The 27,906-nt window shown below is 34.6% G+C and overlaps 1 protein-coding gene across 8 annotated transcripts in view; it reads right to left on the reverse strand.

Moving 5' to 3' along the window:
• Positions 1-27,906, reverse strand: part of GOSR1 (golgi SNAP receptor complex member 1) — a 57,386-nt gene that overhangs the window by 8,818 nt on the left and 20,662 nt on the right. For all 8 annotated transcript variants that reach the window (XR_013354107.1, XR_013354106.1, XR_013354105.1 and 5 more), the window contains exon 7: positions 4,988-5,017. Coding sequence is in view for 5 of the 8 variants with exons in the window: in XM_077851850.1 (XP_077707976.1) it covers positions 4,988-5,017 (30 nt within the window). In the remaining 3 variants the exon portion in view is untranslated. The remainder of the gene's footprint in view (positions 1-4,987; positions 5,018-27,906) is intronic.

The raw sequence follows: 27,906 nt of genomic DNA on the forward strand, positions 1-27,906 counted from the left end.
ACAACTGCCCAAATGGAAACAACACTGGAAAGGTTTAACAGATTATGATTTAACCACACTATGAAATAATATTTTGTTATTAAAAAGAATAGGATGGCATTATTTCTATTAACCAAGAGGGATTTTTATGATATACTGAATGATTAAAGCAAGGCATACGATGTGTAAAGTATGAAATCTTTTTTTCATTTCAAGCAATAAACCATCTTTGTATACACCTGTATGACAGTGAGCATATTAGAAAGATATTAACAACTGTCAGTTATTATAAGTTACTCAGGGGACAGGAATGGAGGGACACTACCAGGAAATGAACTTTTTCTTTATATATTTTAGAATTATTTAAACTGTTACAAAAAGAACACTGTACACATAATAATAATAAAGAAAATTGAAAAGAAAATTGCAGGAATTCTACCTGAGTGACTAAGAAATGTGAATAACATTATCAGCACCAAATCTACTGCAGTTATTTGCCTCAGTACCACCAAGAGTCAAGCAATGATAATAAAAGTTTTTCCCAGATCCCAGAAAAGATAAAGAATTGAGGAGATGAGAAAAAAAAAAAAATGAATTAAGGGGATCAGGTATCTTTGAAGGCAAAACTGTGGAATAGGGCTAAAAATGGAATTTGTACAAGTAAATGCCAGACCCCTACATTACCTTTCCTGAACCATTAAGTCAGGTGACTGTCCCAAGCTCAGTAGAAGATCTAACCTAGAAGAGATCTTAGAGATACTGACATTATGAAGCTCTCAATGAAACAGCCAGGCCCCCTTCTGATCATCCACTGTGGGGTCTACCACTTGGCAAGTGTCCCACCACTCAAGTACACAGAACGAGCTTCCAGGTACTGGATTTTGGAGCCTTACCCTTAAATATGAACAAAGAACCAAGAATCACTATGAGTTTGAGAAAAGCCTCTAATGAAAGGCAGGGATCCAAACCAACTAACCAGCAAACAGAAAAGTGAATCTGAGGAAACAGGCAGTAATAGAAGCTCAAGAAACTCTAAAATCAAATTATATTTAATGTCTTCAGAGAGAGAAAAGAAGGCATCACAACCATGAAACATAAACATAAATATATGTGTGTGTAAGAGTGTAACCACCCCTTAGAAAAACTGGTGTAAATTTTAAAAAAGAACGGAAATTAAAATGTAATAGAAGCATTGAAAGGACAAATCGAGTAAACCTCTCAGAAAGTTGAAAAAAAGATAAATGGAAAACAGAGAAAAGGTAAGAAAGGAACAACAGAAGGCCCAACCTATTTATTACCGGTTAAAAGCAAAAAAAACCCAGAAATGAAACAGTGAAAAAGGAGGTAGGAAAATGATAGTTTAAGAAAATTTCCCAGAACTGAAGATGTGTTTCCAGATGGTAGTAGCCCACCCAATGTCCAGTGCAATGAATTGGAAAAGATGTGTGCTAAGCTCACTATGGGGAGGTTAAAGAACACCCCAAAACATGGGGGAAAAAGACCCTAAAAGTTTCCAGAAGAAAAAAGCTCATCACATTCAAAGGACCAGATATCTCAACTGGCACTGAACTTAAAAACAGTACCTTCAAACATTTCAAAATTATTTCTAACCAGAACTCTTTAACTTAGCTAAACAATGAATCAAGGATATATGTGAGAAGTCCAAAATTGGACCTCTTGTTCTGTCTTAGGAAACTACTAAAGAATATGGTCTGGCATAATGAGGGAATAAACTAAGAAAATGGAAGACACTAAATTCAAGAAATAGCTGATCCAGGGACGCCTGGGTGGCTCAGTGGTTAAGTGTCTGCCTTCAGCTCAGCTCATGATCCCCGGGATCCGGGATGAGTCCCGCTTCAGGCTCCCTGCATGGGGCCTGCTTCTCCCTCTGCCTGTGTCTCTGCCTCTCTCTTTCTGTGTCTCTCATGAACAAATAAATAAAATCTTAAAAAAAAAAAAAAAAAAAAAAGAAATAGCTGATCCAAAAAAGGCGGTATTTGAAGGTAACAGGGACCCCTGGACCAGTGCAGTGGAGCAGGCCTGGATAACAACCAGAAGAGAGTAAAACAGAAGGAACCCCACAATGTTAACTTTACACTGAATTTTAGATCCCAAATCCAAAAGAACACAAGGAGAGTCCAAACTAACAACATCTTTTGCATCATTAGTTCTTATTCATAATTATGTCTGTAACAAAATAGGATACATTTAAAATGTGGTTGTTTTAACATAAATTTATGTACTTTAAAAGGGGTATGATGGTCTTATATAAAGTAACACAACTTCATTTAAAGTGAGGCTGAGCTTCTGAAGGCAATCTTTGAATCATATATGCCTCTGTTTTTTACACTGGGACTATACTATCACCATCTCCCATGCACTTTGTCTCAGAAGTAGATAAAGAAGATTAAAAAATAATTTCCACAAAGCACTTTGTATTCCTTAGAGAATGGGTATTATCATCATACATTATGTTATTATCTTGTTGAATATGCATGATTGCCAGTACCACACAGAATGTATCTAGATATACTTTCCCATCTCATTGCATCATGTGGAGTCAAGCTGAGTGAACTCTAGGCTGTTGTTATTTCAAAGGTCAAATACTCAGAAGCAAACATAAGCTCCAAATAATATGTAATGCTTTTAAAATGATAAATCATTGATGTGCTTACTGGAACTTTCTTACCTACTTTAGTTCTAAACTCAGACACATAGTTTTTCAACAGACAATACTAGGTTTAAAGCTTAAGAATAAATATTAAAAATATTAGTTTTCAATTAATTGATGCCAGAGTCTATATTCAGTTTGCACATATTCTTAAAATCTCCAAAAGGAAAGGAAAAAGTAAACTGTTAAATAGAGAATATGCAAAAATAATTATTTGGCACTTAAATTTTATAGTATCTATAAGTAATTATAACTAGTTTCAGAGTCAGTAAAATTTCACTTGTGATACCTACCATATTTTGAAATAAAGGCAAATAATGAAATAAAAAAGCCCTTATAATTATATATATATTTTCTTTTTAACTAGCAAAATAGTCGTAGCAGTGATTAACGGTTCTCAAAGGTTCCTATCCTAGGAAGTACTCCAAATTTTTATACTCATATTACTAGCCCTTAAATAGGTCAGCTTTGAGTTAAACAGTTTAATTAAGGCAGGCTGGCCCAGAAAAAATCAGGCAGAAAGAGGAGGAAATAATAGGAAGAAAAAAAGGAACAGGATTATAGGGAAACTTTAAGTAAAAAAATCCTTGGCAAATGTGATTTTACTTTATGTGTTGATGAAAGGGAAGGAGTCAAAGAAAAATATTTCAGTTGACAATTAGGCAATTGTGTGAAAACTTTGTTCAGATGGACAACCTAGTGCATGTAATTTAAACAAAATCTCCAGATATGATAATTGCATATTACTGTAAGTGATTATACTTTATTAAATAATGATAGAAACATTATAACCTACTGAATAAAATAAGAATCTATGAGTCCATATCAATATAAATACATATTTAAAATATGAACAATGAAATATTTAGTGGTAGAGAGGCATCATGTCTACAATTTATTTTTAAATAGTTCAGGAAAAAAGTGAAAAAGCAAATGTGGCAAAATGTTAATGTGGGGAATCTAAGTAAAGGGTATATGGGAATTCTTTGTACTCTTGGAATTCTGAAATATCAAAATAAAAAATTAAAACAGTTTGCATTAGTAATACAGCTACTACTTATAGATTACCTAGTATCAGCTAGGCATTGTATTAGGCATTTTACCTTATACTATCTTTAATCTTCAAAATAGTATTTTAGGGTAGATATTATCATCAATCTTTATTTTTATTAAAAAAATTTTTTTTACGATTTTATTTATTCATGAGAGACAGGAAGAGAGAGAGAGAGAGAGAGAGAGAGGCAGAGATACAGGCAGAGGGAGAAGCAGGCTCCATGCAGGGAACCTGACATGGGACTCTATCCCAGGTCTCCAGGATCATGCCCTGGGCTGAAGGTGGCGCTAAACTGCTGAGCCATCTGGGCTGCCCAATCCTTGTTTTTAAACACATAAGAAAATGAAGGCCCCAAGAAACTTATCCAAGAACAGAGATCTGATGAGCAGCACAAACCAAATCACACTCCAAAGCTTGTACTCTTTCTACAAGGTGTTAAATATGGTAGTAGTTTAGATAGAGCCCTAGTTCTAGAATTACAGAGATTCAGATTTGAGGATCTGAATCCTCAACATAATTTATCAGTCATGTGATCATAGGCAAATTACTTACCTTAATTTCTTTTTTGTTTTGGACACAGTATTTATTTCTTGGGTTATTGAAGAAATTAAATAAAATAAAGCATGTAGAACATTTGAGCACAACACCAAGGCCACTGGTAGGAGTAAAACAGGTCTGTTGATGTTTCCAAGTACTTCATTATATCTTTCCCAAGAAACGCTTTAGACACTGCTGAATTCTAAACTGTCGAGATCATATCTAGTTCATTTACTTTTTTATTGTCATAAGACAGTACCTAAAAATTCACCAAACCTAGAGAATTAAGCAGTTCAGACCAACAAATAAATGTCCCTTACCTTAAGCAATAACTACTTCAGTGTTATTACAGATAACACTAAATATTACTGCAGAAGATTTTCTGCAGCTGTTGTGAAAAAACCAAATCTACATAAATGGTATAAATAAGACATCTGCCAAATCACATGTCAAAGGTGGTTTTCGACTAAAACTTGAGAATGAAAAGATTGAGGCTGAAAGTACTGAATATGAATTAATCAGAAAAATTAACCTAGGTAAGTCAGCCTAATTCTAGAAACAAAAATTCTGGGCTTCAAATGTCTCTGATAAGGAAAGGACACAGTAAAAATACATCACAACCTAGTGAAATTCCCATCTTTAAGAATGGTAAATTAACTTTAACTCTAGTTACAGGGTTTAATTTAGCATGTTTATGTACCAAGCAAACAAAAAACACACTAAAGTACAACAAAAATTTTTCCTACCTTATTGTCTCTTCTATCAGACGATCTGAACTGAAAATAAAATGAAAATGAAAATTCTGAAATCATTAAGGCACATTTAATTTAAAACTTGTACTTAGTTTTTCTACATGTTAGAGGTTAACTTTTCAGCCATTTATATTAACAGAATATCAAAGACTTTTGAAAGCATCTGAAGAATATTCTGGGCCCTGAAATAAATTTAATTCATCCACATGTATAATTTTCATCTTACTTGTATTTGTTAGCTTAAATCTATTTCTTCCACAGAAATACTTGATGATTAAAGACAGAACAGTTTTAATGACAGCATAAAGAAATGAAACTTCTTTAATCTAGATAGCTCAAACTTGTCACCACAACCTATTCAAACCTTAAGAATTACAACCAACTTGTTGAGACAGGATAAGGAAATATAGTTCTGATGTCTATAAGTAGTAATTATTTACACCTTAAAGTTCCTTCCATTTTTGGGGAACAGTTTTGTTTTGGAAACGAAACCAAATTTCAGCTTACTTATTGTAAAACAATTCAAGAATCTGAATAAAGACACTAAACACACCTTTGATCTGTAAAATGTTTGCCTATTTATGTTCACACAGTGGAAAGAAAGAAGTCTATTTTAGGAAGGAATTCATAGGTATCAAGGTAAAGGTGCTGCTTTATGGCAGAATGCGTGAAAACTAACTCCCAAGGTGCACAGCAGGTTCTTTTTTTTTTTTTTTTTAAGATTTTATTTATTTATTTATTCATGAGAGACAGAGAGAGAGGCAGAGACAGAGGCAGAGCGAGAAGCAGTCTCCTCACAAGGAGCCCGATGTGGGAATTGATCCCGGACCCTGGGATTGTGCCCTGAGCCAAAGGCAGGGGCTCAACCGCTGAGCCACCCAGGCGTCCCTGCACAGCAGGTTCTTAATTGAATACCTGCACATTTTTTTCTAACTACTTTGCAAAATAATTTTTAAGTTCACGGTATCAACTAATAACTGGAAGTTTCATAATAAAGTAGTAGACCAGGAAATCTAAGTTATTAATGTATGAATTAAGAGACAAAAATGAACTTTAAAAAATGTCATAAATACCTTCTATAAGCCCTATGATTGAGAATTTCAAAAATAACATGGAGCGCCTGGGTGGCTCAGTCAGTTTAGTGTCTAACTCTTGGTTTAGGCTCAGGTCCTGATCTCAAGAGTCATGAGATGGAGCCCCAAGTCAGGTTCATGCCCAGCATGGAGCCTGCTTAAGATTCTCAATCTTCCCTTGCTCCTCACCCCTAAAAACAAACAAACAAACAAACAAACAAACAAACCAAAACCCAAACTTCAAAAATTACAAAGATAGTGGAGGAATTAAAAGCAGACTATGTGGCTTTTGAATGCTGTCTCTACTAGCAATCGGACATTAGGTAAATTACTAGCAATCGGACATTAGGTAAATTACCCTATGCCTACATTTTTTTCAACTGTAACGGGAATGATAAGCAAAAACACTCCACCTCTACTTGTTAAGAGGATTAGAGAGGTTTACATATAGTGATTAGAACAGAACCTGGTACACGGTAAACACTAAGTATTTTTTGCTATTTATTACAGCAGTTTCTCAGTAACTATGCACTAATTCTAAATCTAAGCATAAAGTTGATAATAAATTTCCAAATAAACCCACTGCTCTGGTGAATTCTATTGATAAATATGATAAACATTTATTTTGTTAACAAATGTATGGAAGTACCCTGGAAAAGAAGTGCATCAAACAGGAGCTACAAAGATAAGTAAGGTACTAACTTCTACAGACTACAGAGACAGAGAATATATATGCCTACAGGCATCTTGGTAAGGTGGTCATAAGTTCACAAAAGAGGGAGTGGTTAACTATAACTGGGTTAATATCTCCTTGTTCAACACAATGGTTTGGTTGACTGTTTTCATTAAAGCCTTAGTATACTGAAGGTCAAGAGAAAAAAAAAAAAGACATTTTAAGATTCAGGAAGTATAATTTGAAAGTAAATAATTATATTGCCAATCACAGCAAATCAGTTTTTTAAAAAATATTTTATTTATTTATTTGAGTGTGCGCTCACACAGACAAGCAGGGGATGGGGCAGCGGGAGAGGGAGAAGCAGAAGCAGACTCCCTGCTGAGCAGAGAGCCGGACTTGGGGCTGAATCCCAGGACCCTAGGGGCATGACCTGAGTTGAACACAGATGCTTAACCAACTGAGCCACTTCAGTGCTCCCAAACCAGTTTCTTTTTTTAAGATATTATTTATTTGAGAGAGAGCACAAAAGAGAGCATGAGCAGAGGGAGGGGCACATGGAGAAGGAGAAGCAGACTCCCTGCAGAGCAGGGAGCCCATGCAGGCTCCATCCCAGGACCTGCGACCATAACCTAATAAGGCAGATGCCTAACAGACTGAGCCACCCAGGTGCCCCTCATCAAACCAGTTTTGTGTTAATAGCCTTATCTTTTAAATAACCTTATTTTTTTATGAAGATAAAATCAAATAAACTACTAAATTAAGTGCAAAAGAACAGACTATTAATTTTGTTAATTTTGCTAAAAATAATGACAGCTAATAGTTATGGAGAGATTATGAGCCATGTACTGTTCCAAATGCCATAAGAAAATAAAATTACAGTAGTCTCCCTTTGTCTAAGAAGACTACATTTCAAGACCCCCAGAGAATGTCTGAAACCATGGATAGTACTGAAACCTATGTATACTATGTTTTTTTTTCCTATTCATACATACCTATGATAAAGTTTAATTTGTAAATTATGCACCATAAGAGATTACAACAATAACTAAGAATAAAATAGGATTGTAACAATATACTATAATAAGTTATGTGAATGTGATTTTTCATTCTCAAAATATCTTACTGTACTGTACTCACCTTTCTTTTTGTGATAATATGAGGTGATAAAATGACTATGTGATGAGGTGAAGTGAGGGGAATGAACAGTAGCATTAGGCAACTACTGACCTTCTGACAATATGTCAGAAGGAAGATCACCTGCCTCTGGACCACAGGTAACTGAAATCATGAAAAGGTAATGTTCACAGGTAACTGAAATCATGAAAAGTGAAACCACAGATAAGAGGAGACTAACTGTATAGGCCAATATCCTGATAAATACAGATGTAAAAATCCTATACAAAAATGTCAGCAAACCAAATTGAATACATTAAAAAAAGATCATACACCATGATTAAGTGGGATTTATTCCAGAGATGTAAAGATGATTTGACATCTACAATCAATGGGATACATCACACTAACAAAATGAAAGATAAAAATCATGATTATCTTAACAAATGCAGAAAAAGCATCTCGCAAAATTCAACATCCATTTATGATAAAAACTCTCAACAAAGCAGGTAAGAAATGTATCTCAACATAAGGATCATATACAACAAGCTCACAACTGATATCCTCTATGATGAAAAGCTGAAAGCTAAGATCAGAAACAAAGATGCCCACTCTTGTCACTTTTATTCAATATAGCTTTAGAAGTCCTAAACAGACCAATGAGGTAAGAAAAAGAAAAAAAAAAAAAGCATCCAAACTGCAATGAAGGAAGTAACTGTCACTATGTGCAGGTGACATATTAAAAACCCTAAAGACTCAATCAAAAAACTGTTAGAATAAATGAATTCAGTAAAGTTGCAGAATGCAAAACCCATGACTCAAAAATCTGTCTTATACACTAATAATAAACTATCAGGAAGAGAAATTAAGAAAATCCCATTTACAACTGCATCAAAAAGAATAAAATACCTAGGAATATATTTAAACACAAGGTGACATTAATACAAGACACTGAAGAAGGCATAAATAAGTGGAAAGATATTCCAAGCTCATGGATTAGAAGAATTAATGTTAAAATGGCCATACTGCCTAGAGCAATATGTAGATTCAATGTAATTCCTATCAAAATTCCAACAGCATTTTTTTTACAGAAACAAAACAAACCATCCTAAGATTTGTAAAGAATCATAAAAGACCCTGAAGAGCCGTAACAATCATGAGGAAGAAAAACTAAGCCAGAGGCATCATGCTCCCTAATTTCAAATTATATTACAAAACTATAGTAATTAAAAGAGTATGGTACTAGCATTAAAGCAGACATAGATCAACAGAACAGAACAGAAAGCCCAGAAATAAAGCCACACATATATAGTCAATTTATGACAAAGGAGCCAAGAATACACAAGCGGGAAAGGACAATTTCTTTAACAAATGCTTTTGGGGAAACTGGACAGCCATTGCAAAAGAATAAAACTGGAACACTATCTTACACCAAACACAAAATTAACTCAAAATGGATTGGGGAACTGAACATAAGATTTGAAACCATAAAACTTTCAAAAGAAAATGCAGGCAGTAAGCTCCTTGACATAGATCTTGGTGATGATTTTTTTGTATTTGATACCAAAAACAACAAAAGCAAAAATAAATAAATGGAACTACATCAAATGAAAAATATTTTTTCTTCCAAACTAAAAAATTTCTGTACAGCAAAGGAAACAATCAACAAAATAAAAAGGCAACTTACTGAATGGAAGAAAATATTTGCAAATCATATATCTGGTAAAGGGCTAATATTCAATATGTAAGGAACTCCTATCAGCAGCAAAACAAGACAAAACAAAAACCAACAAAACACCCAATCTGAATAAAAAGTGGCCTAAGATCTGAATAAATGTTTTTCCAAAAAAAAAGATGTATCAATGGCCAAAAGATACATGAAAAGAAGCATCTTAATCATCAGGGAAATGCAAATCAAAATCACAGTAAGATATCACCTCATATTTATTAGAATAGCTATTATCAAAAAGACTAGAAATAACAACTGTTGAAATTATGTGGAAAAAAGGGAACCCCTGTGTACTGATGGTGGGAATATAAACTGGTGCAGCCACTATGGAAAATAGTATGGAGGTTCTTCAAAAAATTAAAAATATAACTACTACATGATCCAGCAATTCCACTTCTGGGAAGTGAAATAAAAAGTGAAAAATAGAAAGTAGTAATATTAACTAAAAAAAAAATACATATCCCCATGTTCACTGCAGCATTATTTACAAAAGCCAAGTTATGGAATCAACCTAAATTCATCAACAGGTGAATGGATAAGGAAATTGTGATACAAGAATGCCTGGGGGGCTCAGTGGTTGAGTATCTGCCTTCCGCTCAGGGCGTGATCCTGGGGTCCCGGGATGGAGACTCATATCAGGCTTCCTGCATGGAGCCTGCTTCTCCCTCTGCCTATGTCTCTGCCTCTCTTTCTGTCTCTTATGAATAAATAAATAAAATCTTAAAAAAAAAAGAAATTGTCATATATACAATAAAATATTACTCAGTGGTAAAAAGAATGAAATATTGCCTTTTCTTTCTTTTTTTTTTTTTTTTAAATATTGCCTTTTCAACATGGATGGACCATGAGAGCATTATGCTAAGTGAAATAAGACAGAGAAAGATAAATATCACATGATCTCTCATATGTGGAATGTAATACACTACCCCACCCAAGAGTAGATATCATTCTCATCATTCACACATAAATGGAGACTGAAAGAAGTAATCTAATCATTGTTCACAATTATTAGCAGAGGTGGGATTCAAATTCAGTCTGACTTCAGAAATTTGGCTCTTACTGTCTCAATAAATGATAGCTCTCTTCCTCTCTTCTACAATCAGTTTTAGTTTTCCCTACTACTTTTAGATAATGACTTCTCTCTAATAAAAATCTATACTCTTAAGATTTATTCCATTTCTCTATTCTTCCCCTTTCCTCTCATCTAGCAACCTTTATGTCACTGGAGGATCTCTATTCTAAATTTTATTGTTCTAGGAAGCAATTTAAATAGCTAGGACAGACTATCCATATTCTAGACAACAGTTCTTTGACCCCTTTCACCCCAAAGAATGAACAACATATGAATGCTCCTATAATTTCTTTAGTCTTTTTCAGATTTGGTAACTTTTCTCCTTGTTCACAGTCATCATTCAATTTTTGTCTTAATAACCAAGTAAACAGCTCCTCAACAGGTTCTTGAGATAAATAAAATTAACTCAGTTCTCCTAATTTTTAAAAATGTAAAATAGAATTCAGCAACATATAAAAAGAATTATGCACCATGACTAAGTGCGGTTAATTCCAGGAATGCAAGATGGCTTCAATATTCAAAAATCAGGATATAACCAAAAAAACTAAAAGGCAACCTACGGAATAGAAGATATTTGCAAATGATGTATCTGATAAAGGGTTAGTATCCAAAATATATAAAGAACTTATAAGACTTAACACCCAAAAAACAAATAATCCAATTAAAAATGGGTAGAAGACATGAACAGACACTTCTTCAAAGAAGATATCCAGGGGATCCCTGGGTGGCTCAGCGGTTTAGTGCCTGCCTTTGGCCCAGGGCGTGATCCTGGAGACCTGGGATTGAATCCCACGTCGGGCTCCCTGCATGGAGCCTGCTTCTCTCCCTCTGCCTATGTCTCTGCCTCTCTCTCTCTCTCTGTCTTTCATGAATAAATAAAATATTTTAAAAAAAAGATATCCAGATGGCCAACGGACATATGAAAAGCTGCTCAACATCACTCATCATCAGAGAAATGCAAATCAATACCACAATGAGATACTACCTCACACCTGTCAGAATGACTAAATCAACGATATAAGAAACACAGGGTGTTGGTAAGGATGTGGAGAAAGGGAAACCTCTTACACTATTGGGGGGAGTGCAAACTAGTGTAGCCACTCTGGAAAACAGTATGGAGGGTCCTCAAGAAATTAAAAATAGAACTACCATATGATCCAGTAATCACACTATTAGGTATTTACCCAAAAGATGCAAAAATACTAATTCAAAGGGATACATGCACTCTGCTGCTTATTATATACAATAGCCAAATTATGGAAACAGCCCAAGGGTGCACAGATTGATGACTGGATAAAGAAGATGTAGTGTGTGTAAATATATATAATGGAATATTTACATGCATAATATATATATATATATAAAGTAATATATTTATTACTCAGCCATAAAGAAGAATGAAATCTTGCCATTTCCAACAACATGAACAGAGCTAGATGGAGAGTATTATGCTAAGTGAAATGAGTCAGTCAGAGAAAGACAAACCTTGTATGATTTCACTTATATGTGGAATTTAAAAAACAAAACAAATGAGCAAAGGGGAAAAAAAGACGTGGGATGGAGGGGAAACCAAGAAACAGACTCTTAACTATAGAGAACTGATGGTTACCAGAAGGGAGGTAGATGGAGGAATGGTTTAAATAGGTGATGGGGATTAAGGAGTACACTTGAGATGAGCACTGAATGTTGTATAGAAGTGCTGAGTCACTATATTTTGCACCTGAAACTAATACTACACAGTATGTTAACTAAGTGGAATTTAAATAAAATTTTTTAAAAAAATTATTCAAAAATTAATCAATGTAACCCACCATATATGAGCAGGCTAAAAAGCATTTGACAAAATACAACACCCATCATGAGAAACATTATCAGAAAAATTAGAGGAATACTCGCTCAACTTGATAGAGGATTTACAAAAACTTACAGCTAGCATTACACTTAACAGTGAAAGACTGGACGTGCCTAGGGGGCTCAATCGGTTAAGCGTCTGCCTTTGGCATAGGTCATGATCCCAGAGTCCTGAGATTGAGTACACCATCGGGCTCCCTCCTCAGTAGGGAATCTACTTCTCCCTCTCCTTCTCCCCTCCCCGCTGCTCATGCTCTCTCTTGTCCATGCAAACTCTTTCTCTCAAATAAATAAAAATCTTAAAAAAAAAAAAAAGGCCGTAAAAGATTAAACACTTCTCTGTAAGATTTGGCACGGGGCAAGGAACCCCATTCTTACCAGTCTTATTCAATATAGTGCTGGAAATTCTAGCCATGCAATAAAGCAAGAAATGGAAATAAAAGGTATACAGATTGGAAAGGAAGAAATAGATCTTTATTTGCAGATGACAAGATTGTCTACATAGAAAATCTCAAATAATCTATATAAAAATTTCTAGAATGAGTTCAGCAAGGTTGCATTATAAATATGCAAAAATCAATTGTATTTCTATGTACTAGCAAAAAACATGTGGACACCAAACTTAAAAAGAATGCCATTTATAACTGTTGAAAGAAAAACAGGCGTAAATCTAATAAAACTGTACAGAACTTGTGTACAAGTTCAGAATTTGTATAGACACAACATTGATGAAGAAATCAAAGAAGACCTAAATAAATGGAGACATACACCACATTCATGCGTTGGAAAACTCAACAGAGTAAAGATGTCAATTCTCCCCAAACTGATTTATAAATTTAATGCAATTCCTAGATATAGACAAGATTATTGTAAAATTTATAAGAAAGCCAAATAATTAGTATAGTTAAAGCAATTCTGAAAAAAGAATAAACGAGAGGAATTAATTTACCCAAATTTAATACTTATTACATAGCTGCAGTAATCAAGACTGTTGGAGAAAAAAAAAAGACCATGATACTGGCAGAGGGATAAACAATGGAACAGAAAAGCTAAAAATTTAAAAACTGAAGTGTTGACCAATGTACCAAACAGCAACAATAGTTACACAAATTCAATCCCAAGTTAGACTGAATATAAAGGTACATACCTTAAGTAGTATTATTGTGGTGAAACAGTGTTAAAAAACAAACAAACAGAACCTAATATGGAAAATACATTTCAATCTAACTAAACTCAAGTGAATCTGCCTAGATAAAAATGAAAAAACAGAAAGCTAAGCATTTCACACAAATCATCAGAAAACCAGCTAGATATACTTCCATTATTATAATTATCTGATTTCTATAAGATATGAAAATTTCTTGTGGATTTGTTCTTGACCACAGATCTCAGAGCTAAAGTTCTACTAGCTAATAAATCACCCTAACTGCTAGACTCTGATTGGAAAACAAAGCCATTCTGTTTTCTATTCAAAGATAATGTCCTTGAAGAAGTGAGGTTGAAATGGCCACTAAGGAACAACTTTTTGTGTCATTTCATAGCAAGAAAATTCTTTGATGTTGTTTGTAGCACAGAGATATAACCCTTGTTTTATGTAATGAGTATGTTCCTTAAAAGGTACCCTTTCAAAAAAAAAAAAAAAAAAAAAAAGGTACCCTTTCTGAAAGTAACATTAAGTCGTATTTTAAATGTAATAAGACCATTCTATTTACATAAATTATATTAAGTATCTTATAAGGCAAATACTCATGCCTTCATTTTCCATATTTTTTTGTAGAAAACTGATTTTCAATAATAGGTTTTCTTAAAACACATTTTCATTAAGATAGGTCATTTTAAATATTTCAAATTCACAATTTATCCTCATATAATGGTAATTTTATAGCATCATCTGAACTGCAGTCAAAGAAAACAGTTGGCTGGATTCCCCTGAAAAGGAAACCAACCTAATAGGCTTTCTTACTTATTGAAGAAAACAAAATTATAATCCCAAATATCCTATCTTGTGGAGAAGGAGGTCCTCCCTCCCAGTGGCATCCATAGCTTATACAACGGCAAATACAGAGGAAGGCCAGCGATTTCTAAGTTTCAGATTGCTCAAAGTCACTTATTTACCCTAAGCCCTCCTGAATAGACACCATTCATTCCAAGCATTTTTGATATTGTGGATACCAATTCAACAACAGAGTGGTTCCATAAAGATGGCATAAAGATTGTAAAAGTCAAATTTAAAATTGCTTTCCTTTGGGGAATAATATATACAATGAAGTGGAATTATCCTTCTTAAACAAGTACTTCATAACAGCTCAAAGGCATTCCATAAAGTCATCTGGAGTCTGTAAACAACAAGTTTCTGTTTATCTCAAGACCAATTTAAATTAGGTGAAAACAAGGAGTCAAATTTCATCACCAATTATTGAACAGTGGAATCACCAAAGCAACATTTAAACAATTCTTTTTAATAATTAATTTTCCCCAACACACACACTGCAAAATGGCACAAATTTCAGGGGGAAAAAATGGGATTTCAAGCACATATTTTAAAGCAATTTAAACCAAAAAAAAAAAAAAAAAATAAGAATTTGGCAAAATCACTTAAATAACACCTAATTAGAATCCTCTTTTATTCTATTAAGTACATAGTAAACAAATAAACAAGTAAATAAGATAAGCAAGTGCATAATAAATAATTTTATTTCTTTAAATTTATTTATTTATTTTAAGATTTATTTATTTATGATGGACATAGAGAGAGAGAGGCAGAGAGACACAGGAGGAGGGAGAAGCAGACTCCATGCCAGGAGCCCGACACAGGACTCGATCCCGGGACTCCAGGATCGTGCCCTGGGCCAAAGGTAGGCATTAAACTGCTGAGCCACCCAGGGATCCCCAAAAATAACAATTTTAAAACTGATCCCTTTGGGCAGGCTGGTGGCTCAGCGGCTTAGCTGAGCCCAGGGCATGATCCTGGAGACCCAGGATCGAGTCCCATGTCAGGCTCCCTGCATGGAGCCTGCTTCTCCCTCTGCCTGTGTCTCTGCATCTCTCTCTCTCTCTCTCTCTGTGTCTCTCATGAATAAATAAAATCTTTAAAAAAATTAAAAAAAAAATAAAACTGATCCCTTTGTAAACTGCAACCAATCATATCATTTACACCAAACACTGTGGTGATGCAGTCTTTTACTGGTAGTTAAACAGAGAGACCCTTAAGATCTAGGTCTTATTTATTTTTGTATACACTCTCTTTTTAAAAAGATTTTATTTATTTCTTTTAGAGAGAGAGAGAGACAGCAGGAGCAGAGGAAGAGCAGAGGGAGGAGAGAGAGGGGGAAGGAATCTCAAATAGACACTGGCTCAATCTCAGGATCCTGAGGTCACGACCTGAGCTGAAACCAAGAATCGGACGTTCAACCGAGTCACCCAGGTGCCCCTGCATATATATATCTATTGAAACAGATAGATAAGTGAATACAATTAAGCTGCAATAGGATACAAAAAACTGTTTTAGTGCAAACAGATATTTATTTTATAGATACCATCTGGGAAATAGAGAAAAAAGGATGAAAGTATAAATTATTTGCAATCCCTATTCCATTAACATTATATATGGTGGCTTATTTCCTTATTTCCTTTGGCATAGAAATTTTGTTTTCTAATTACATGAAGTTACCTAAGGACAAAGAGTAAAGCATCAGACTCAGAATTCTAATTTAGGGAGAAAAAAAAAAGAGAAAAGTTAAAGCTAAATTATTAGCAGTGTGTTCTTTAAAATCAATAGACTTATTTTTTAGAAGAGTTTTAGGTTTACAGAAATATTTAGCAGAAAGTAGAGTTCCCATACACCCATTTTCCCCTATCAATATCTTTTAGTGTGGTACATTACAATTGATGAGCCAATACTGGTCATTATTATATAAAATCCATAGTTTACATTAGGGTTCACTCTTTCGTGTTGTTCTACAGGTTTTAACAAATGCATAATGTCATGTACCCATCATTACAATGTCATACAGAATAGCTTCACTGCCCATGTGCTCCACCTACTTACTTACTCTTCTTCCTCTTCTCCCCCACCCCGCCCCCCGCCGAACCCTTGGCAACAGCTCATCTTTCTACTGTTGATAGTTTTGCCTTTTGTGCTATAGTTGGAATTACACACACAGTATGTGGCCTTTTCAGACTGGCTTCTTTTGAGCATTTAATGGCTCCTCCATGTCTTTTGGGGCTTGCTAGGTTACTCCTATATTACTGAATAATATTCCATTGTATGGATGTACTGTTCTATCTGTGCTTCCAAGTTCTGGCAATTATGAGTAAACATTTGTGTGCAGGCTTTTGTTTGGACATAAGTTTTCAATTCATTTAGATAATACCCAGGAGCATGACTGCTGGACCATATGGTTAGATTACATTTAATATTTTAATGAAGCTGCCAAACTGGCTCCCAAAGTGGCTATACCATTTTGTATTTCCACCAGCAGCGAGAGTTCCTACTGCTCCACATCCTTGCCAACATTTGATGCTGTGTTTTGGATTTTAGCCATTCTAATAGGTATATAGTGGTATCTGATTGTTTTAATTTGCAATTCCCTAATGACATGATGCTGAATATATTTTCATATGCTTATTTGCCATCTGCTTATCATCTCAGATGAATTGTCTGTTCTGATCTTTTGCCTACTTTTTAATTGTTGAATTTTTTAAAAAAAGATTTTATTTATTTATTCATGAGAGACACAGAAAGAGAGAGGCAGAGATATAGGCAATGGGAGAAGCAGGCTCTATGCACGGAGCCTGATGTGGGACTTGATCCCAGGACTCCAGGATCATGCCCTGAGCCATCCAGGCGTCCCATAATTATTGAATTTTAAGAGTCCTTTGTATATTTTGGGTAACAGTCCTTCATCAGATAAGTGTTTTGCAAATATCTTCTTCCCATCTGTAGCTTTTTTCATTTTTTTAAAAAAGATTTTATTTATTTATTCATGAGAGACAGAGAGAGAGACACAGAGAGAGAGAGGCAAAGACACAGGCAGAATGAGAAACCTAAACATACACGGTTGATAGAGTTCAAAGTGCTTTCATGTTTTAGTCTTTCTCTTGCCTTGGAATCCCTTTACCTTATTCTCAACATAAATTGCTTATATCTTAAAGTCCAGCTCAAAAGTCACATCCTTTGTGAAGCCTTTCCCATTATGTATACACCCAGGCAGAACTAATTATTCTTTTTTTTAATAATATTATGCTTTCATTATTTTGTTTTTTATCAATTCATTCATGAATAAACAAGCATTTAGGATATATTAGACACTGTACTATGCAGTGGAAGAAAAATATCTTAAATTTGTAAAGCTTACAAAGTTTTTTTTTGGAAATGGTGTCTCATTTAATACTTTAAGAATATATCTTATAAGATATCATAATTATGTTTATTATTTCTCCAACTAGAATGAATTCCCAAGGAGTGGAGGCTGAGTCTAATTCATCTTTGACTCCCTAGAGCCTAGTATAGTACCTAGCACACAGGAGACACTCATTTAATACTTGTTAAATAAATGAGTAACAAGACACTTGTTAGATTAATACAGTAGCAATCATAGTTAACGGGGGCAGACAGAGGATATATATGTCACATTGTGCAAACATATCTGGGAAGATAAATTCCTCACTACAGCAGAGTATCTCCAACTCTGTTTTACTGTATAACAAAGCCATGTACTGACTGAAGATAGATTTGATTTCCATATGCTCCAAGGGAAGAAAAATGAGTTCTGCATAAAAGCTCCAAACTAGGTTATTTTGCCTTATAAAACTGTATACTACCACATGAATATGAAAATAAGAAAAGTATTATTCAGAGTTCTATTAAGTTGCTTTGTCATCTATTTCAATATGGAAGACAACTGCACAACCTGAGACAAATGGGGCATGTAATTTTAAAATAATTACATTTAAAATAATTAAATTTAAAATAATAACATGTAATTTTAAAATATGCCATAAATGGGGGATCCCGGGGTGGCTCAGCGGTTTGGCGCCTGCCTTCAGCCCAGGGCCTGATCCTGGAGACCCGGGATTGAGTACCACATCGGGCTCCCTGCATGGAGCCTGTTTCTCCCTCTGCCTGTGTCTCTGCCTCTCTCTCTGTGTCTCTCATGAATAAATAAATAAAATCTTAAAAAATAAAATAAAATATCCCATAAATGAAATGATAGATAACACAGTGAAATAAATACTATCAGTCCTCATATGTTAAAAATTCAAGTCTCTATTATATGAAAACCCCTAATATAGGTAAGGGATATATCTCAAGATCTTTGCATATTCTCATATTTATGGCTACTACTAATACATGTAGCTTCTTCCATAAGCTTCTCATTTTTCTACTTAGGAACACCACTTTTTTTTTTTTTAAGATTTATTTACTTATTCATGAGAGACACACAGAGAGAGGCACAGACACACGCAGAAGGAGAAGCAGGCTCCCTGCAGGGAGCCCAATGTGGGACTCGATCCTGGACCACAGGCGTCCCAGGAGCACCACTTTTTGTAGGATCGCTTCATTAGCATTACCTTTATAATGGTGTTTTCTCCATGGAGTGATGTTTCACAAAGAAATAAAAGTATATGTATGTATGTATGTGTATAAACCATTTCAGGTAGTTACCAAGTAAATAATAACAAGCAGGGGCACCTGGGTGGCTCAGTGGTTGAGAGTCTGCCTTTGACTCAGTTCGTGATCCCAGGTCGTGGGACTGGGTAATCTGACCATCATTTAATTGGAGTCATATGGTATTTATTACACAACAAATGTACATATGATTACACCAAAAACTTTTGGAATAAAGCCACTCCTTGTAAAAGTCACTAAATTATGGTGATCATATGTCTTATACTTTTCAAATATGGTCATGCTCCATTAACACAATTAAAATTTAATTTCACAAAGATGATCCTAACATTAGAAGTATTTCAAATTATATTTAAGGCATGTAAATTAACAATGCACATAAAAGGTTTTCATCTTTAGTATTTGCTTTTCTTACTCTCTAAAACCCTCATTATGTTTTGCTTCATATAGACATGCCTTACAAAGCTTCTTTACATGCATTTATCTTAGCAACTGTGTGATGTGGATACCATAAAAATCGGTTTAGATTGAGTACATACTAATTGTCCAAAAAGATACAAGTTTCTCTCTTCAGTATAATTTGGATCAAGTTAGATTCTGAATAATGATCATAGCAACAGTAAAAGCTTACATTTCTGTAAGGGCTTAGCAGTTTATAGGAAAAAAAAATCGGTTTAGAAAAGCAGTGTAGTATTGCAGAAGCAACACAGAGCACCAGCTTTAATTAGCTGTGGGACCTCCGAGAAATCTAGCTAAAATCATGAAACAAAAAATGAAGCCATTTTCATTGTTTTTAAAACACCTATGTAAAATATTTCCACAACCACAACTCTCGATCATCTAACCTAAATGACAAGTCTGATAAATTAAAAAAATTCAAAATATTAATAGTCTAAACATATGCTAAGAAAAAAGTCATAAGAAAAATTGTTAGTAGAGAAAAGGTAAGCCTCTGACAATATAGTAGTTCTTTACTTACTCATGAACATATTTACACCTAAGTGTACAAGTATATGTACCATCTCAGATAATAAAAACCATATCTGCTGAAGTCAATGGAATGAAAACAAAACATATTCTCAATACTGTAATTGATTCTGTGTATTTAAATGTAACTTGCTTTATACAACAGCCCTGTATTTGAAAAGTTAGGTGAAATGAATTCTTTTGATTTTTTAAGTGCTTTTAATTGTGTAAAATGCCTTAACTCTTAAGCCATTCTTCCTAAAAAATCATGTAACATAAAGGGACAGCTACAATCCCATTACAAAAAACAAAACAAAACAAAACAAAACAAAAAACCAAAACCAAAACCAAAACAAACAAACAAAAAACCAAAACACCCCAAAAACAAGACACAGGGAGGTCACATCACCTGCTTTTCAGAAAAATGTAAAGCAACTGATCTTTCAAACCTTAATAGCATTATGCATGCTGAATCCCTAAAATAAGAAAAATAAAATTTAAAAAAAAGCAAGTCACAGGGAGGCAGTATGATGTGGGACAAATATGGAACCAGGTTAGGAAATACAGGTTTGAATTTTTATGAAACCTTAGCCTATGTCCTTTCTGAATCTTGTTTCTATCTATAAATAAGAGAGATAAGCATCTGCCAAAGACTGTTAGTATATACCATAGAAGAATTTGACTTTTAATTATTTATCACCTTAATAATATCCCCTTTAGTTCTCAAAATCAAATTTCATATGTAAATATAGCATCTGGACCAATATCTTATACATTGTATGTATTTAATAAATATTTGGGGAATAAGTAAATGAATGAAACAGGTTTCCTATAATGGGAAACAGGTGTCCTACATATACATGTATATGAAACCAAAATTAATACCTTCTGTTTACATCTACATACATCCATTCATTTAAACAAGAAATAAATATTAAGTGTCTATGATATAATAGGAACTAGGGACACAACACTGCCAACAGACTAGACTAATCAGGTCCCTACCTTTACAAAAGTTACATTCAAGGAGTCACTTGATGATAAAAAATAAAAAGCCCAACAAATTATTACAGATTCTCATAAATGCTATAAGAGAAGCCAAAAAAAAAAAAAAAAGAGTGCCTTCTTAGAGATAAAAAAGGTCTATTTTAGATAATATAGTCAGAAACTCCTCTTTGAAGAAGTGACAAGTGACCTTAGACTAAAGATGTCAATGAATAAGCCACATGAAAAGCTAAGAAAAGAGTATTTTAAGCAGATAGAACAAGTTAGAAGTACAAAGAAGCTGAGAAGGGAAAAGGCTTAGTATCTCTGGGAAAGAAGTAAATAGAGGCCAGCATATCTAGTATCTAGATCAGACGAGATCGGGTGCGTTCAGGGTGGTATGGCCGTAGACCATATCTAGTATCTAATAAACAAAGGGAAAGAGTGATATAGATGAAGGGATGGAGAGGAGGTTGGAGATTTAGGCAGTAGGTTGTATCATGCAGCGTTTCATAGGCCCACAAAAAATTCATAATTCAGTAGTGGTGGGGGATGGAGGAAGGCAGAATGGAAATTTTTTTTTTTGTAAAGATTTTACTTATCCATTCACGAGACAGAGAGAGAGAGAGAGAGAGAGAGAGAGAGGCAGAGACACAGGCAGAGGGAGAAGCAGGCCCCCTGCAGCGAGCCTGTTGCAGAACTCGATCCCAGGACCCCAGAATCACACCCTGGGCCGAAGGCAGGTGCCAAACCGCTGAGCCACCCAGGGATCCCCCTAGAATGGAAAATTAAAGTAAAAGTCCACCTCAAGGGACGCCTGGGTGGCTCAGTGGTTGAGCATCTGCCTTTGGCTTGGGGCAATGATCCCCATCCCAGGATCAAGTCCCACATCCTCCCACATCGGGCTCCTTGCAGGGAGCCTGCTTCTCCCTCTATGTCTCTGCCTCTCTCTGTGTCTCTCATGAATAAATAAATAAAATCTTTAAAAAAAAATCACTAGAAGAAAAGATTTTGTTTAACCATACTATTTCTATGTTTATGGCTTGGAATACAGAAGAGAGTGTAGTAAATCCAACTGAAGCGAAAGTTGGCTAATAACTTCTCTGGAGCTCTGTATATGACACATTCTCTTCTGATTAACAGATGTTCTAAGTCCACTAGCCATAGTGATGGATTTGTGATCAGCTGGGCCAATCACAGTAACCCTCCCAGTCCCCTGCACCCTCAAGCCCAGGGAGAAATTCAGAGCCAAGAGTCTTGGAGTATCTCCAAAAGAAACTGCATTTGTAGTTTAAAAATCTTGCCACAAAGAAAATTCCAGGCTGAAACAGATTCACTAGTAAATTTCATCAAACTTAATTTAAGGAAAGAATAACACCAAACCTGTACAAATTCTTTCAGCAAACAGTAAAGGGGACATTTCTCAACTCATTTAATGGGGCCAAAGATATTTTAAGAAAACTAAAGATATTCTTCACAAGCATAATGCAAAAATCCTTAAAATAAATTCAGGAATATATCAAAAGGATAATAAATATATCATGACAAAGTGGAGTTTATTCTAGGAATCAAGATTGCTTTAATGTTTGAAAATAATCAATGCAATTCACCATATTACAGCAATAAGGGAAAAAAATTGATCACCTCGGTAGATGCAAAACAAGACATAAAAAATTCAACCCCAACCATGACAACAACTTTTAGCAAGAGAGAGACTAAAAGCAGTAATAGTCCAGTGACAATAAGCACAATAAGTACCCAGGTCTTAGTTTCTGAACCATTCTCCAAAAATAGGAACTAATGCTGATTGGAGAAGTGGTTGATTCCAGGGCTGAGGTAGGGAAAATACAAGAGCCATGAAAACTGTGTGGTAACAAATTATAAAGAAAGATAAAAAAAAGATGGGGCATGTCAAATGACAGAAGCTAACCTGAAGGAATGCCCAATGGCTAAAGTTGGAACAATTTGAGCAACAAAATAATGATGGTGTTAGATTATAACCCAAAGTATAAAATAAATATCCATGAGTCTACACTGATAAACAAAAAATAAAATCAATGAGGGAGAAGGGTACTTAGAGAATCTCAACTATTAAATGTACAAAGACTGGCGGCCCCGGTGGCGTAGCGGCTTAGCGCCGCCTGCAGCCTGAGGTGTGATACTGGAGACCCAGGATCGAGTCCCATGTCGAGCTCCTTGCATGGAGCCTGCTTCTCCCTCTGCCTGTGTCTGCCTCTCTCTCTGTGTGTCTCTCTCATGAATAGATAAATAAAATCTTAAAAAAAAAATAAATGTACAGACCGATGGAAACAGAAAATCACCAGTAGACAAACAACCCAGGAATAACTGGGGAAGCAAGATTCACTAACGGATACTAAAATTACTGGAAAAGGGACACCTGGGTGGCTCAGCAGTTGAGCATCTGCCTTTGGCTCAGGGCGTGATCCTGGAGTTCCAGGATCAGAGTCCCACATCAGGCTCCCTGCGTGGAGCCTGCTTCTCCCTCTGCCTGTGTTTCTGCCTCTCTCTTTCTGGGTCTCTCATGAATACATAAATAAAATCTTAAAAAAAAAAAAAAAAAAACTACCGGAAAAAGTTCACAGAGAAATAGGGTATTTGCAGAATTTCAAAGCATCTTTCCATATATTTATTAATTACAATGGGAAACAATTTTACAGTAGAGAAATGTGACAGACACCACTTTAAGCAATCTAGATTAATATTATCAATAAGACATACTGGCATGATATACACCCTGGTATGATGCTCCAAGAAGGGCCCAACATCACCATATGGTATTCTTGCCAAAAATGCGTAAGGTCAGACCAGAACACTTAAGAGTAGTGGTCAGTTATTTTTGTACAATGTCCCTTAACTTGGGTATGTCTGTCTGACATCTTCTCTTGACAAATTAAGGCTGGGTAATTTTATCACAGATCTGAGGAGACTAAGGAGACATGACACCTAAATACAACATAGGAGCCTGAACTGAATCTTGGAACATAAAAAGAACATTAGTGAAAGAATCGGTGAATAAAGTCTGTAGTTTAGTTAATATTATTATATGATAATTTGCTGAATTTGATAATTGTATTAAGGTACTATAAAACATTAACATTAGGAAAGCTGGGTGAAGGGTAGAAGAAATTCTCTGTACTATTTGTGCAATTATTCTGTAGTCTAAAATTTCAAAATAAAAAGCTAAAAAAAGGGATCCCTGGGTGGCGCAGCGGTTTGGCGCCTACCTTTGGCCCAGGGCGTGATCCTGGAGACCCGGGATCGAATCCCACATCAGGCTCCCGGTACATGGAGCCTGCTTCTCCCTCTGCCTGTGTCTCTGCCTCCCTCTCTCTCTCTGTGTGACTATCATAAATAAATAAATAATTAAAAAATAAAAATAAAAAAATAAAAAGCTAAAAAAACCCAACCAACAAAAAAAGTAACCCTTGGTAAATCAGGAAGGGAAGGTTCTTTTGCAACCTGATTAAGGGCATGTACAAAAACTCTCTGAATATCAAAGGATAAATGTTTCTCCCTAAATACAAAGCAAGGCAAGAATATCTGCATTGACTGCTTCCATTTAGCATTGTGTTGGTGGTTTGACCCAGTGCAATGAGGAAAGGGATAAAAGGAACACAGGTTAGAAAGAAAGAAAGAAAACTAAATTCTTAGATAACATGATTACAAACATAGAAAATCCCAAAAGATTTACCAAGAAACTACTATAAATATAAGTAAACTAATAAGGTCATAGGATGAAAAGTTATATACAATAATCAATTATATTTCTGTATCAGACAAAACAATTGGAAAATGAAAAATTCCACTTATTTATTTTTTTTAAAGATTTATTTATTTATTTATGATAGACACACACAGAGAGAGAGGCAGAGACACAGGCAGAAGGAGAAGCAGGCTCCATGCCGGGAGCCCGATATGGGACTCGATCCCAGGACTCCAGCATCGCGCCCTGGGCCAAAGGCAGGCGCCAAACCGCTAAGCCTCCCAGGGATCCCCTAAAATTCCATTTATAATCACATCCCCAAACAGGAAATATTTAAAAACAAATTTAACATAATTTGTGCAACATAATTTCACCTGTGTGGTGAAAACCATAAAATGCTACAAGAAAAAAAATGAGACCTAAATAAATAGAAAAACATACCACGGTCCTGAATTGGAAGATTTGCTATTGTTACCATGGGAATTCTCCCCAAATGGTTGTGCAGATTCAATGTAATCTTATTTAAAATACCAGCAAGTTTTTATTTTTATTTTTTTTTTTTATAAGCTGGTTGTAAAATTTGTATGGTAATGAAAAGGACTCAGAAGAGCCAAACAATTCTGAAAATACAGAGCAAAGTTAGAAGACCTGCATTACCTTATTTCAAGACTTAAAATAAAGCTACGTAATCAAAACAGTTCAGCTACTGGCCTAAGGATGGACCTATAGGGCAGCCTGGGTTGCTTAGCGGTTTAGTGCCGCCTTCAGCCCCTGGTGTGATCTTGGAGACCTGGGATCAAGTCCCACGTCAGGCTCCCTGCATGGAGCCTGCTTCTCCCTCTGCCTGTGTCTCTGCCTCTCTCTCTCTCTCTCTCTCTCTCTCTGTCTCTCATGAATAAATAAATAAAATCTTAAAAAAAAATAGATGGACCTATATAGGTCAATGGAACAATATAGGGTTCAGAAATAAACCAACTAACAAACGGTTAATTAATTCTCAATAAAAGGTGCCAATTAATTCAGTGGGGGAAAGGAGAGTCTTTTCAATAAACAGTCCTGAAACAACTGGATATTCATGTGGTAAATAAATGAATCTTGACCTTAACTCACTAGATACAAAAATGAAGTAAAAATGCTAAGATTGTAAAACTTCTGTTAGAAAACAAAGGGCAAAATATTTGCAAACTTTGGTCAAGATTTTTCAGTCTGAAAATACATGAATCATAAAAGAAAAACTGATCAACTAGACTTCATCAAAATGTAAAACCTCTGCTCTTTTAGAGCATAATGAAAATGAAAAAATTTTCATAATGAAAATGAAAAAAGTCCGAGCCTCAAGGAAAACATTTGCAAAACCTCTGAGAAAGAACTTGTATCCAGGATACAGAAAGAATTTTTAAAACTCAGTAGTAGAAAAAAACAAAACAAAACTCAATAGTAAAAAGATAAACAGCCCAATTAAAAAATGTGCAAAATATATGGACATTTCATTAAAGATAAACAAGTGGCATATAGCACTTGAAAGGATGTTTATCATTAGTCATAGAGAAGTGCAAATTAAAACCACAATGAGATACAATTACACATCTATTAGAATAGCTAAAAGAGGACTGACACTATCAAATGCTGGAAAGGATTTAAAGTAACTGGAAAGTTCAATATAGGATTGTCAGGAATGCAAAAATGATAAAACCACTTAATGTCTGACAGTTTCCTATAAAACGAAACATAAACTTACTCTTGCCATATAATCCAATAATTCAACTCCTACGTAATTACTCAAGAGAAATGAAAACAGAGCCACATGAAACTGTCTAAGAGTGGTCATATCAGCTTTATTGATAATAGTCCAAAACTAAAACATTAACCTACGTATCCACCAAGATATATCATACAGTGGAAATTATTCAGTGACAGAAAGGAAATGACTACTAATACAAAAATACACATATGTTAAAACTATATCCTTTAAAAGTAAAGGATGAGAGACATCATAATGGTAATAGTTCTTAAAGGAAAAAAAGAACTTTAAAAATAGAAAACTAATTCAGATACTTCTTTCAAAAAGGAAAATATAAAGAACAATGAAAGAAAATGGTTAAAGGAAGAGAAATCAATCTAAATAGCAAGCAAAGAGCTCATAGAAATACATCTACATTACAGCCCAGTAAAAAACAAATAGCTACAAGCTTGACGCTAATTCAAAGTCAGCATTTTCTTCTGACTGATGTACTGAAAACAGACTCAGAGAATAACAAGTCAAAAACGAAAGCTACTTTATCCACAGGAAGAGAAATTATTGGCTTTCATAAGATAAATTGTTACAAGCTAACAACATTTATTTTTAGATAAAATGTATTAATGGGAACTGGTAAAAACAATTACAAAATTAGTTTTTTTTTTTAAGTTTGGCATTCATTTCTAAAACATGTTTTATTCTTTTTCAAGGCAAAAATATGTACTTTTGAAACAAGTATAGAAGTGTACATTACCATAAAAAATGTTATGAAGAATCAAATAAAAATCTACATTTGCAAAAAAAAAAAAAAAACTACATTTGCTTCTCTAGCCATAAAAAGTCCAGTGCTACTGTACAAAATCAAACTAGTTACCTGAGTTACTGGATATTAAAAATCTTTATTCATGAAATATCAAAATAAAAAATATCAAAAAAATACCCTAGTAGCAAATCTAGCCTATTAATTACAAATGAACTATATAATCTATAATCACTACAGGTTTCTATAATCACCTTTAGGCTAATTTAACTACTACTACTTTATGCTTTTGTTTGGCTGCTTAACCTATGTTTTCTCTAATGAAAATGTATCCCTTGTATTAAAAAAAAAAGTCTATTACTGCAGAATTTTTGCCTAACTTGATATAAATTAAAAAAATTCAAAATATCAGTGTTACTGAAGGCACTGGGGAATGTTTACATATATGCTACTAATGAGACTCTAGCGAACCTTTAGAAGATAATTTGATAATATATCAAAAGCTTTACAAATGAATATATTCCAATTCTAAGAATCATAAGGAAATAAAAGACTTCAATATGTATAATAATGAAAACTGAATATAATCCAAAAAG

This window comes from Canis aureus, chromosome 16 (genome assembly GCF_053574225.1).
Source record: "Canis aureus isolate CA01 chromosome 16, VMU_Caureus_v.1.0, whole genome shotgun sequence".
Classification (NCBI taxonomy): domain Eukaryota; kingdom Metazoa; phylum Chordata; class Mammalia; order Carnivora; family Canidae; genus Canis; species Canis aureus.